General features: G+C 48.5%; 1 protein-coding gene across 1 annotated transcript; it reads left to right on the top strand.

Annotated features, from left to right (window-relative positions):
• Positions 1–1,739: 1,739 nt before the first annotated feature.
• On the top strand, positions 1,740–13,852 carry LOC149360435 (uncharacterized). Its single transcript, XM_089572308.1, has 3 exons — positions 1,740–1,881; positions 6,593–6,746; positions 10,007–13,852. Exon 3 carries the CDS (start codon positions 10,230–10,232, stop codon positions 10,926–10,928), a length of 699 nt encoding a protein of 232 aa, XP_089428434.1. The 5' UTR covers positions 1,740–1,881; positions 6,593–6,746; positions 10,007–10,229; the 3' UTR covers positions 10,929–13,852.
• Positions 13,853–14,648: the final 796 nt, after the last annotated feature.

The raw sequence follows: 14,648 nt of genomic DNA on the forward strand, positions 1-14,648 counted from the left end.
AAAACTTCAACCCCATACGCAAACCTGCGCTCGGCTGCAGATCCTTTAAAAAAAAAAGCACTTTTTATTTTCGCGATACCTTCATTTGAGGAGAATGCAAAGGATTAAAAAGTAAAGTGACGTAAAAAGGTCTGTTAATAATGGGGTGAACTGTGCCTAGAATTAAAAGGAGTGCCATACGCCGTGCGACGGTGAAGAATAAATGGGCACTCTTATTTTCGTTTCCACATTTCGTTTCCACATTTATTTTCGTTTCCAATAAATAAATAAAACATGTGCCCCCCTCGAACAAAATTTCTGGCTACACCACTGCTCGTGTGGAATTCGCGCGGCTAGGGGCCCGCGTTTCTCGCGTGTGCTTAGTTGTCCTTCGCCCACCGCAGTAATTGAAAGCGACGGTCACTTCCCGTGCTTACAAGAGTTGAGGAACAGGGAGGAGATTTTCGATACCGCACGAATGCCCTTCCCGGGCATCGGTGGCCGTCGTGTGGTTTCGCGCGACGAGGGGCCCACGTTTCTCGCGTGTCCTTCACCTCACCCGGTGAAGGCTAATTTCGAGCGCTGAGGTAAACAAGCAAGTATACTAGTTTCATCGAATGCAGCCTTCAACTTCAGAGTCCCAGGGATGGGCGTTGCCAAAGGGGGGCCACCGCGAGATGGGCCACCGCAGTAATTGAAAGCGAAGGTCACTTCCCGCGCTTGCAAGAGCTGAGATAAGTATTTTTCTCGGCTGCTACTAATTGTGACCAGGGCCGAGCAGTTGGAGACGGCGCGGAGACGACGCAGTACGAAGCAGTAACTGAAAGTAGCCGCCTGTCTCACACGGGTATTTCCGCTTTATTAACTTTTCCGCTGACGAACACCGGCATAGGGCGCCCTAAACCGGCCGGTAAGCAGCCAAGCGCCACCAGCGCGGGGATCTGTGCCCCTGCGGTAGCACGCTCCTTCGTTGGCTTTGAAACGCGCGCGCAGTAGTCGAGGGCGGGACTTATGCGATGACGTCAGCCCGGACAAGATGGCGCCGAGCTGGTTTCCGGCTTCACAAAATGTCACGTGACGGCCTCTCCTCTCTTTTTCCTTCCTCCATGGCAGGAAGTAACGCTGGCATAAGTGCTGAGATCTGATATGGTGTTCGACCACTACAAGGTAGGTGCCTCTATGGTAGACCACTCCGTAATGTCGTTTATCCGTAATTTATAATTTATTCTAATATAACTGACGACAAAAGTACTCTTGGTTTTGTCTCTGAACAAAACGAAATTATGATACCTCTATTTACGGTAGCTTTTTGATAGCACCAGCTGCGGTACTGTAGCAACTCAGACACTGCGGATGGTGGCGTCACCTAGGCAACAAAGTTTCACTTACCGTGAGTACAAACGGTACAAAGTTGGTCATTACTTTTTTTTTCTTATTCGAGATGTTTTCGTTGTCCGCTTCCTCCCCCACGCTCCATACGCAATTGTTACGAAGACATACAGCTCCGGATAGACGGAACACCATGTAGGACAGAATAATGAGAATTACAGGCGAGCACTGTCCGTGCCTGTTTCGACCACGCTGTTTCTCCTTGCAATGTCACGTCAACCTGCCCGAAGTGTTACATTAGTGAACATTTACTTGCACAGATGGCGCGATAGTTCGTTAGTCGGCAAGTTTTAGCTTCTTGTTTCGGGTTAATTTTGAATGTAGCCAACCGGCAGTTTCGCAACTGAAGATATTCTTTAGACGGTTGACATCGGCGGCATTCCCGGCGCGTCGGCGTTGTCTTGTCTATATATAGAGAGCTAAATGTCGATTTAGCACCTTGCGATATAGTTTTGCTGCGCTGCAATCATAAACTATTACACAGAGCAGCGAAGACTCAAGGGATCTAAGCGAGTATGTCTACGTTACAGTTAACTTGAAAGTGGCGTTGGCAGCTTGTGCGCCCCCACTGCTTTCGAGCATGTCGTGGAGCATGTCTGTTTGTGTGCTGTGGCGGGCTGCACAGCTGCATTAGAAAGGGGAACGAAAAATTAAATCTGGTTTTGAAAGGTGCCCAGCTGCATGCGTCAGCATGAAAGCAGTGCTAGGCGAAACAGAATCTCAAACGTCGTGTTGCTTTGTATCTGAGCATGCAGTAAACATTTGCATACACTCAAGGATTGAGTCTTTTTGCAAGCAGTGTTCGCCGTCATCTGTGGCCTTTCATCAGAAATGCTCCCCATTTGAACAATTTACTGCGATAGATGCGCGGCTGGCTTCAAAGGGTCGCGAATGCCGCGTTTCGCAGATCTAGCGCTATCATCTCGTGTAAGGTGTGAGTGATCACCGCATTAATGGTCACAGTATTAGGAACTTTATCTCGACTTCCGACACTTGAAAGCTTATACGAGACATATAAAAGAGAGACATGAAGACCACTCAAACAACAGCTTTAAGAAGGAAGGTTCCTATATCTGCATGGTTATCATTATTATTTTTTTTTTTGCGCAGAAAATGAGGGCATTCTGAGCACTCATAGAAAATGATCAATGTTCTAAGACTACTACTGAACCGTTTGTTAGAGCTGCTTTTGGTGCACAGGCATGGAGGAGTCGGAACTGAGGCAAGCATATTCACCCTGTCGCTCGCAGATGCATCTTGCCTCAGCCATGCAGCTGAGAAGGTGGCAGTTGCATAGTGTGTGCTACGTGTTAAAGACCACTCTCATTGCTGCCTTGTATAGCGGGTTGGTGGAAGTGTTAGTTACTTTCAGGCAGGCTGCCCATTTAAATCTGTTTTATTTTGAGCCCAAAGAATTTGGCCCTTTGATTCAGGTGCAGCTGTGATTTGATTGGTCCCATGTAAAAGTGGAATGTATGTCTACTTAGGGCAGGTAGCGACTGCAAATCTGGACCATGCGAGTGAAATGACTATAAGAATTGGATGGAGAGCATTTGGAAGACACTCTCAGATCGTGAATGGCAGTTTATCAATATTCCTGCAACGACGGCCGAATGTCGATGGAGGCGAAATTCTAGAGGCCCGTGTACTGTGCGATGTCAGTGCACGTGAAAGAACCCCTGGGGATCGGAATTTCCGGAGCCCTTCACTACGGCATCCCTCATAGCCTGAGTCGCTTCGGGATGTTAAACCCCCATAAAACCATAAAAAAAAATATCCCTCACGAGAAAAGTATATAATAGCTCTTTCTTACCAGCACTCACCTATGGGCAGGGACGTGGAGGCTAACACAAAGTGGGTTCAACTTAAATTGAGGACAAAGCAGCGAGGTATGGAAAGCAGAGTAGGTGAGGGTGCAAATGCAGGTTAATGACATCCTAGTTGTAATCAAGACGAAGAAATGGGCTTGGGCAGAACATTTAATGCAAAGGCAAGATAACCAATAGTCCTTAAGGGTAGCGGACTAGATTCCAAAAAAAAGCAAACATAGCAAGGGCGGCAGAAAGTTAGGAGGGCGTATGATGTTATTAAGTTTGCCAGGAAAAGGTGGCCACGGCTGGCACAAGAGAGGGTTAATTGGAGAGAAATGAGAGAGGTCTTTGTATAGCAATGGGTGTAGTCAGGCTGATGATGATGTAAAAGTGCCTCCTGCTTGATGGATGCATTTGGGGACCACTTTTCAGCTGCACATAGCTGTTGCCTGATTTTCTTCAAGGATACTACTTTTTCAAACAGTGTGAATTCACAGCCTCATTATTATATGTAGCTGAACATCTTACTAAATGTGTTCTGTGCCAGCGCCTAAAAAACAGTCACTGCACGATGGCTTTCTACGAGGTATGGTAATAGCTGAGGTGCTGTAGTTTGAACCAATAAAACTCTACTTTCTGCTCATTGCTAACCCATCCCCTCAGTGCTTACTGTGACCCTGAAACATGTTTGTAGCATTCCTGGCTCACCTGTCATGGTGTGCACCGGGCTACCTTGGTGTGTCCCTTCATCAGAAATCAACAACACCTGTGCACAGGTTGTTTTGGTAAAAAAGCCACACCCTGACAGGCACTCTTGCATTGCCCAGCAAATGGAGGTCCATGGAGAGCAGTCCCTAAAGGCAATGGGGCTTTGGTAGAGGCACTGCATGACAAAGACTGACTGGCATCCTTTTGGTCAGCCTATGTCTTGCTCATGTGGTAGTTGCAAAATACCTTGGTAACATCCAATTAGTCGACAACCCTGTCCTGTTGAGTAAGTCAGGAGAAAATGTAGTGCATGATTCAGGACCTAAACACTCAAAGAACAACAGTAACCTGTAATGTTACTATGGTGACAAATAAAGTAGCATTCAACAGCTTGTGAAGGGAACAAGATTTTACAATAGGGAGCGAAGCTTTGGAAGTCGTAAGGGAAAGCATCCACCTTGGGCAGGTAGTGACAGCAAATCCGTACCACGAGAGCGAAATAACTAAGAGAATAAGAATGCGATGGAGTGCATTTGGAAGATACTTTCAAGTCATGAACAGCAGCTTGCAAATATCCCTTAAGGAAAATGTTGTTACCTACCAATACCTGCATGTCTGGTTGAAGCCTAGGGGCCAATAAAAAAAGCTTGACATTTAATTGAGTGTAGCTCTGTCAGCTATGGAAAGACAAATGATAGCGTAATAATATTAAGAGACAGAACAGTGTATTTGTTAACAAACTCAAATGAATGTTATTCTCATGGAGGTAAAGAGAAAATGAACTTGAATGTGGCATGTGGCATAAACAGATAATTGTTGGTCCATTAGGGCAAGAGAACAGATTCTAAAGAAAACAAAACATTGCAGAGAGTAACGCGGAGAAATGAGGTTAGGAAATTGCGGATATAGGTTATAGTTTGCGGCTATAGTTTGTGCAGGACAGGTTTAACTGGAGTGGGCATTAATTTGCTGATGGTAATGTTGGTGGTGAAGCATCTCGGTGTACAAGATGACATTAGCTGCAAGCAATGGCGGGTGCACTTTTTTTTTCTGATCTTGCCCCAACTTTGTTCTCCATCTCTGAAAAGCACCATACGCTTCCTGGTTTTCAGGCAAATGCCATGAGAGCTGACCGAGGGCGCTATTAACTTCTGCAGGGCCTCTAGACTGATCTGGGAATCGCTTCGAGTGCCATATTAAGGCGAAAGCCTTTAAAGGGCAACTGCAGCACTTTTCTGAGAATTTTGCGATATTCAAGGATTCAAATTTATATACGCTGCAGGTAAAGCATACCAAGTGTTTTTGCACTAGCATTTAAAATAGTGATGTAAACGACGATTGAATTTTGCGCTTCTCCTCAATGCACCGGAGGAGTGCAGAAAAACTCAGCGTGATGTCACGGAAGGTATGATTTCAAATTACCGCTGTCGTCAGCCACACCCTGCCCTGACTCCTTGGGCGCTGCCAAGCAACTCTCGACGGGGTACCCCTTCGGTGGCGTTAGTGTTTTTTCTTCAAAGCAGGCGTTTGTGCATTGGAAACGTACAGATACCTTCGATGACGTCATCATGCGCCCCCCACTTGGCGTTGTGCGCTGCGGAGAAGCTTGAAGGGCGTCCGGATTTTAATTGACGATTACTTCACTATTTCAAGTGCTAGCCCAAAAACACTTCGCATGCTTTACCTGCAAGTTTCACACATTTGACCCTCTTAAGCTCGTTGATTTCTAAAACCTATGCAGTTTCCCTTTAATGCCTCGTTGTTGACAGAAGGTTGTCAGCAGAGGTGTCACGCTTTTCGGTGGGTCGAAACGGTTATGACATCAGAGTGTGCCGCCCCCTTTTGGAGCACACGACAACTGATAAAATAGTTATCGTCCACTCCGACAGGGGGCGTAAGGCGTACGTGGGTGACCACATTACATACCTCATTAGTGCGAACAGAGCCATGGATACAACTGAACTCATCGAAGCAGAGAGAGAGTCGAGCTAAAGAAGCAGTCAAGGTGTGCAGTTGTAATGTGTAGTCAAATAAAGCAGTAGTACAGCACAAACTATCTCGCAGTCAATGCCAAACAGTGCGCCAGGAAAGGGTTTCGCCTTGCAGCACTTTAGAGAGCCAAAGGAAATTACCTCAACACATTGGCAGCAAATAATGTTTGTATAGAAGACATCTCAAAGAAACAGTTATTATCTGTCATTTGCATTTTTGAATCTATTGTGGCATCAATGTAAATAGGTTTGGTGTATTATATTGCCTATTGTTCCTATTATTTATGTGCATCTCTGTTGTGTGCGCGGTCGGGGTTACACTATTGTTGTCCTTTTTCTTTGTTTGTTTTGATGGGGATATTCAGCTCAACTTCAGCCTGATGTTCGCGAAACACACTGCTGTCGTTGTATTCATGGGGCACTGGGTGCTACTTCAAGCTGCATTATGCAGCTTTTTGCCCAGTGTCCCCTTTTTCCACTGTAATGTGTGTGGAGAAATAAATTTTCAATTTCAATAAAAAAAAAGTGCCCCTGAATTTTTTTTAACAATACTCTTCCCTTTGCTGTTTATGCATATGGCTAGCCTGCACACATGGCTACAATTTTTCATGCTGAATTTTTACTGTTGATATATGGCCTTCTCTGTGCGAGTGTTGTAGTTGCTAGTGCATCTGATAGTTTCATGCTCTCTCGTCTCTTATACAACTCTTTCAGCCAGCGGCGGTTACCTGTGGCTGCTACCCTCGACTCTCCTGAGGTGCCAATGGGGACAGTCATCGTGACAACAATTACTGACTTGAAAAATAATGGATTGCAGGCCAGACATGGCGGTTCGAAGAAGCAGTGAGACATTGTCACAGCAGAACAGGTCTGTAGCACGTTTGTTAGCTTTCGTTTTTTTTTTTTTTGATCTAGCATTACAACTACACTATACAGCTAAGCCTGTTGTATCCTTTCTATGGGGCGACTATGCTGAGACAAAGCACACTGCACTGAACAGATGCCCCTAATGGAGGGACGTGGCTCAAATCACGAATATCTAGAATAAAATTGAAGTTTAGAAGACGCTTTAAACTTGCACTGAAGAGGAATCTGAACTCGTGTTTTCACCGCTGGAACCTGATCTACACGTTCCGAGCGTTCTTAGAAACTTCGAATTATTGCCCTGTGCGGCTGATTTCCCTCATTTAAATCGGATTAAACGTCCCGGCTCCCACCTTTCTTTTTAATTCCTCGCAGACGGTGGGAGCAGTCGACCAACCTTTCACCCACTCCCGTGGCAGCTTGCTGCTCTGCCATCGGCGGAGTGATATGTAGTGATCGGTAAAAGCAAAGAGTCTGCGCGTATCTTCATTTCTGTGGGCCTAATTTGTAGCTATGTAGTCTCTGACTAGATCTATTTATTTACGGAAACCTAAAGAAAAAACAAAATAAAGGCAAAAGCAAAGATTTAGGAACTGTATAGCATCTGTAATACTGGTTTGACTACACTGGGAAAGTGACATTCCCGTATAAAAAATGACGTTTTAAATTGTTCCGCCATGTATCTCAACCCCATAGCTGAGTATGCGTTAATTTGGGCAATTAGCCTTTGATTGCCAAAAAAAAAAGAGAAAAGATATGGTAAGAAAAAAGTCAGTATAGTATATATGTCAGTCGGAACGGGAACTTATTGCATCATGTCACCCATGGACCAAGAGAACCCCAGGAAGCAGCATTAAGGGAGAGTTTTGAAGCCTAGTTATAAAATTCAGCAAAGCGGAAAGTTGGGCGTATCTTCATTTCTGTGGGCCTAATTTGTAGCTATGTAGTCTCTGACTAGATCTATTTATTTACGGAAACCTACATCATGCCTAGTTATAAAGCACAAAAGGGAGACAGTTGTCCCCCGGGCAGCGCCTGCCTTGTTTTGTTGGCCGGGCTGGGTCTGGGCCCTTGCGTGGCATAGGAAAGAGCATGGCTTCAAGTGGGTTTGGCTTGTGGAAGCTGGCTGCATGATGCAACGTCCCTCCGTGCTCCCCCCCCCCCCCCCCCCCCTCCATGGTTCGTCAACCCTCTCTGATCACATGTCAGCTGCTGAATGTTCGGCACAGCTGCTGTGATTTTCAATGCACTGGCATTACTGGCCGCGCTGAGTGGTTTGAGCAATGTGTGTGTGGTCCTTCTGTGTCACACAAACAAAAAAAAACTACCATTCTTCAGATTCGAACCCAGGGATTTCTCGTGGGTAGTGAGTATGGAACTGCATAGCTACAAGAAGTTTTTCTTTTTCGAACATGGTATTTACTACACAAGGTTATGTATGAAACCGGCACAGTGGGCCCGCTTCGACTCTAATAGTGCTTTGTCAGGTGGTGCCCCTACGCGGAGTGGCACGGGTTGGAACTTGGAGGGGGTGGGGTGAGGGGAGGCCTGTTGCTTTTTCCCCCGATGGTACAGAAAGGGGCTATAGTGCCATGCTACTTGATGGATAGAGATGAACATACTCTGTGCTGCAAGGCAGAGCAGCAGTGGCGGCGGAACTTTTGATGACATCATCCTAGGTGGCGTGAGCGAACAGAAGATGCAGAAGATGGATGACATGTACGAACTTCGCTTCCATTGAAGTCATGGAAAGCTACCGCGCGATAGCCTTATAAAACCTCGCGTCATCCAGTGGCCCAGTTGCATCGGCTTCGCGCTAAACTTGGACCAGGCAAAATGGCCAATGCCTGGCCGTATCTTACCATCACCGTACCCAAATTTGGCCCGGGCCACTGCCCAAAATTTCCCCTTGACTTAAAAGCAACAAGGAATGATGCAGTGTGAACAAGACAGTGATGGCAGTGGTTCAGCAGTATTTAAGAGTGAATGAAAGTGTTTGTGATGGCCATAAAAAGGTGTTGGAAGAGGTTTGAAAAACAGCCAAGCAGCTGTTTGGTGAACTGCTTGCTAGCGCATTCAAACCTTGCTCTTGCAGGGCGTGAAATGTCATTTTTTTTAATGGCGACCAAGCTGCGGCTCAGCTGTTGTCATGGTAACGCCCGCAGGATCCTGAGCTGTAGTGTGCTGGCTTGTTTTGCACCGCTCAGGTAGTGGTCACTTTGCATTCGTTGTGTGTGTTTAGCATCCTGTCCAAAAGTAGCAGTTGGTAACAATGGGCCATAGCTAGCCCGCGGCATCTTTTGTTACTCCGCTGAACAGCCGCTACAGTAAACAAAATCTTTTTTTTTTATCTTTGAGTGTGTAAAACAAGTAAAATGAATCAAAATTCTTGAGCGTATAATTTCATCTGGTGGTTAGTTTCTTGTTTAGGTAAGAATAACAAATTTACCAGCATACTAATTTTTGTCACAGAGGAAATCCAGTGGGGTGGTCGCTGCAGACAGGTTGTATCCGACTATAGTTTTGTTTGTTTGACGCCTCGGAGATTCAACATTTGTGTGTATACAGTGGCTCAGTGGTTATGATGCTCAGCTGCTGACACGAAAGACGCAGGTTCAATCCCAGCTGCGCGGTCACATTTCTAGGAAGACGAAATTCTTGATGCCCAGCCGATGCGTATTGTGTGACGTTCGTGCACATTAAAGACCCCGAGGGGGTAGAAATTATGTGCAGCTCTCTACTATGGCATCCCGCGTAGCCTGTATCGCTTTTGGACTTTAACCCCCCCTTCAACCAAAACCAACCAACGTTTATTGCGTAAGCAATACTGCGCCAGGTTTCGAGCCGTCGCGTAGCTCTCGGCTTTGGCCGAGTTCAAACAGATGGAGCGCCGTTGCCATAGCAACCATTTCAGCTGCACTCCACCAGACGGCAGGACCGTCGCTGAGCCACCGCTGCTGCCGCGCTGCTAGTTGCATGCTCTCGACACATGTGTTGGAATATGGAGAGAAGAGAGTGTAAGCGGGAGGGAAACGGGGAATAAATATGTGCGTTCGCCTCGGGCAAAACAGTTGCTGCTTGCTTACGCAACTTGCCCGGTTTAACCGAAGCTAAACCTTAGCTAATTTTTTTTTGTGAATACATCCGTTGCGAAACTTCATTCTGCTACAGAAACTTCTTTCTGCCACAAATATGCTACAGTAGTATCCGGGGCAATGGCATTACTTAATGTGTGATCCTTGGTTTCATCCTGTCCACTTGCAGAGCTCTTCAGGGGACCGCCGAGGTGCAGTGTGCCTTGCAGTGTCGGCAAGTGGTGTGAAAAGGAGGTCCTGCTGTGACCGCTTCGAGCAGCAGTTCATTTGGGAGTGAAGAGTGGAACAGCGAAGTGTTTACGAAGAACAGGTCCTAGGAGCGGCTCCAAGAAAGCGTATATACCTTCAGAAAAATCTTCTGCCATTGCCTTTTTGGCTTCGCCGGAGTGTCCATGGATTCCACTTCTGGTCACACTGAAGTCGAGCATGTACCCTCATCCGCCGAACTCGAGGAAACGCCTGTGTCGACGTCCACTCAAGGTCCATATCAGTGTGACGTGTGCCAGAAAATACTGAGGAGGAGATCATCTCTGGTGGAGCACGCAAGGGTGCACACGGGCGAAAGACCGTTCGCATGCAACCTGTGCCCTGCAGCGTTCTCCAGAAGCTCTACTATGCGCACCCACGTCCTGCATCACAAGGGCCACAAGCCTCACAAGTGCCACCTCTGCCCCAAGGCATTCTCTGCGCGGGCTGACTTGGCGTGTCACCTTCGCGCTCATGGCGCGGCCGAACGCTTCGAGTGCCCCCACTGCTCCGCTTCATTTGCCGCGAAGCAGTCACTCCGGGCTCACATCCGGAGCCATACGGGCGAGCGGCCATACGGGTGCCCCCAATGCAAGAGCAGGTTCTGGCGGGCCGACTTTCTCCAGTCCCACCTCCGGACCCACACTGGCGAGAAGCCGTTCCAGTGTTCCGTGTGCGGGAGGCGCTTCACCCAGAGAGGAAACGCGTGGACTCATCTGCTGCGCGCACACAGCAGTGACCAGGGGCCTCACGAGTGCCCCGTCTGCCATGTGCGTCTGGCGAGCGGTGAATGTTTGGAGTCACACATGCAGAGGCACTCGTGTGAGGAGGCTATTTTGCCATGATGGATAACGCAGCTGTTGTTAAAAAAATTGGCAGTGGTTTAGCTCTGTTTAAAACTGGAGGGTTGCGAAAGCAACGAGGAGAGAGAGAGAGAGGCGATGGAGAGCAGGCGGCGGCGGCCCCGGCATGCTAGCTATGTGGCGCTACTGCACATGCGCAACTGGCGATCGCTGCGGTGTGATGGCTCTGTTATGCTACTATGTTCTTGGCATGCACAAGCGCGGTGGTTGTGTTCGGACACGTCACGTTGGCGACGCTACTATGTTCTTGGCATGCACAAGCGCGGTGGTTGTGTTCGGACACGTCACGTTGGCGACGCTGCGCCGGGCTGAAATTCACCCCCCTATACTCCAGCTGCGTCAACGCGAGACAGCGCCAAGCGACAAGTGGTGCACACGTGCAGAAATCCATTCGTCCGGCCTGCTGCCTCCGAGTAGCGGCTACGCTCTCCTCAGATGACGCGCGCGGTCCATTCTGGGTTCACGGCTTCGACACTCCCGGCGCAGAATAGGCACATGTTCCGTTTCGATGCCAGCACCGTCAGAGCACGCCGATGATGTTGGTGGTCAAGTGGCGTCGGAGTATAGAGGGTCCCGCTTTGGCCAACGTGACGTGGCAGTGCCGTGCGCACGTGTAACGTTGGAGGAGAGAGCAAGCTGACGTCACGCGTCGCCATAGCAACGGAGAGGCTGACGTCACACCCTCTGTTAGGCGCGGCGGCGGCTCCTCGAGGAGCATGGGGGGGTCCACGGACCACGTGATAAGCGGTTAGACCTGGTGTAGTATTGCTCTCGCAATAAAAATGGTTTTGAGGAAATGAAAAGCGCAGCAACTGTCTCACTTGGCGTGGGAGAAAAGTGGAAGTGAAAGGAGGAAGTGAGAAAAGTGCCATAGTGGAGGGCTCCGGAAAAATTTCGACCACCTAGGGATCTATCTTTAATGTGCATTGACATCACACAGCACATGAGAACCTTTGCGTTATTAGTGGTTATAAGGAAATGAAAGGCGCGGTCACTGTCTCACTTTCAGGGAACACCTCAACCGCGTTGTAAGAGAAGGAGAAAAGTGGGAGTGAAAGGGGAAAGAGAGAGAGGTGCTTTAGTGAAGGGCTCGGGAATAATTTCGACCTCAAAACAATTGCAAAATGGTAACAAAGCTCAGCTCCTATTGGCCGGCACAGACTGGCGGACTTATCGACCAATAGGAGCAGCGCAAATGGATCCGTTTGTGATTGCTTTGCGATTTGATCGTTCCCTTATTCTGGGGATATCTAGAGTGCACTGGCATCGCACAGCACACGGGCGCCTTGAGTGTTTCACCTCCATCGAAACGCAGTCTCCGCGATCGTGTTCGTTTCGATGGAGGCGAAGCGCACAAGGTGCCGTGGGCTGAGTGTTTCACCTCCATCGAAACGAGGCCTCCGTAAGGGAAGTGAGGGAAGAGGGTATAAAAGAAGGAAGAGAGAGAGGTGCCGTAGTGGAAGGATGTGGATAAATTTCGACCTCGGGGATCTTAATCGTCGACTGATCACACAGCACATGAATGTCTAGATGATACAAAGCGCTAAAGGGACAGGACGAACGAAGAAACCACACGGACAAGGTGCTTCGTTCGTCCTGCCCCTTTTGCGCTTTTTATCATCTAGTCATGCACCAACTCGCCCACCAATCGATTCTTCACATGAACGTCTTTTTGCATTTTGCCTGAATCGAAACACGGCTGCCACGGCTGGGACTGACTTAGCGTTGCGTTTGCCTGGAGTGCAGAGCGCGAATTGAAAGCGTTGTGCAAGGCGAGAGACGAATTCCTGATTCATAGAGTTGTACTTCATCATAGTCTGCCGCTTTCACTCCTTCAGAGCACAGTCCAGGTGTCCACCTGGTATTTGTCGGAGGCCTCGCAATACCGCTGTGGGGCCGGTTCAAAGGTGCTTCCTTCGGTCGTTAGTCTGTACGTGTTGGGCGTTGGCGTCACCTTGAGTGCTTCACTGCTGAGGAGCGCAGACGTTTCCCTGCCAGTCACGGAGTTTTCATGTGAAGCTCGCGTCAGTCGCATAGAGGAATGACGACGTTGCGTAAAAGCTTGGCCGAAGGACGCGGCGCGTAAGCGTGCGGCCAGAGCTCTCAAGTGGGGAGAGGCACGAGCGGAGTAAGGGCTGATACAACACGTGAGGCACTTATGAACTCCGAGGTGGAAGCGGGCGAGCTCCAGGCCGCACGTGCAAGCCTCAGTGTTCTCAAGTACGGACTCGCCGAACAGAACACCCATGAGCCATGCCAGGACCCTCATCTCTATCAGCCTGTTGTAGCGGTGCATCCATCATGACCGTGCCAAGTTGACTAGCTAAACCAAATCCCAAAAGTACAAATCGCAAAATGTTTCCAAAAGCACAATGGAAAACCTGCCAGCGCTCATTGTGTCTTCTGGTGTGACGTCACACCATCTGTGTAAAAACGGGGCCCCATCTCACGCCGTCGCGATGCGAGGCGGTAGGCACGGAGCGGCGGCCTAACTCCCGCTCCTCTCACCAGGGGCGCCGCGCTAGGAGTGACGTCACACCATCTGTGTAAAAACGGGGGCCCGGCTCGAGCCGTCACAGTGCGAGGCGGTAGGCACCGACGACTCGAGCTAGTGTGGTACGGCACGTATTGCTTCGCAATTACCAGGCTTAACCAAGCTAAGCCACCACCAATTTTTTTCCCAGCAGTATGCATCAACTAGCTCAACTCTCTGTTTTATTGGAGGAATAGTGCTGCGGTGCTCATCTACCCGTCACGTAAGTCAGTGTGCTGCATTCTGTATAAAAATATTCTGTTAATTCGTGCTGCGCCTGGAGTAGCCCAATGCAGGAACGCACGTGCACTGCTCCGTGTTTTGTTGCCATGTGTTCACACCGAGTGTTGTCATTAAACAACTTCATGCATCAGTTTTGTTGTGCTCTTTTTTAATGCCATCCCCTTGGCGACCAAGTGATCAACGTCTGCTTCAAGTGGGACCTTATGCACCGCTTAAGCTTCTCCGCGGCTGTGTCCGAGCTCGTCATGAGGCCTCAGCTGGAGACGATGGTATGGGATTGCGTTGAGTTTTGGTTCTCGCCCGCTGACTTGAAGGCGATCCTGCTGTCCTTCGCTGAAGCAGAAGCTTATGCTTTGTCCTGGCGGTGGGCAAAGGAAGGAAGGAAAAAACATTTATTGAAACCATAAGAAACAATTGGTCTTGAGTTTGGCAGATGACTTTCTCATTCCAGGACTCCACTGACCATGGCTACCCAGCAAACCTTCTGAACAAGGGCTTGTTGACTTGCCAGGGTATCACCGGTAAGCTGTATGCCCTACTGCTCTAATGACTGCACTACGTTGTTTTTAATTTTTATTGTTTGCTCCCCCACGGCGAAATTGCCTCATGCACCTTATTTTATGCGATGGCATAGCGACCTCGTCTAGTCATTTGGCGGTGTCGCCGTCTCATGTCACACCTGGTCCTTGCATGGATTCATGACGGGGACCAACAATTACTGAAACTAAGGAGCGTACGGGATGTCTTTTTTAGGTTTGTAGTTTTCAGCAGTGAGAGATTAAAAAAAAACAAGACAAAACCACATGCCACCGGTGGGATCCGAACGAACCAGCTCATTAGTCAGAAAATCTTGCGTTGACTGACTGTCCACGAGAAATTAACCGAAACTCCCACCTGAGCCCATGACGTCATCTACAGAGCCTGTG

Source organism: Amblyomma mixtum, chromosome 2, assembly GCF_055824585.1.
Source record: "Amblyomma mixtum isolate Tamu chromosome 2, ASM5582458v1, whole genome shotgun sequence".
NCBI classification, from domain to species: domain Eukaryota; kingdom Metazoa; phylum Arthropoda; class Arachnida; order Ixodida; family Ixodidae; genus Amblyomma; species Amblyomma mixtum.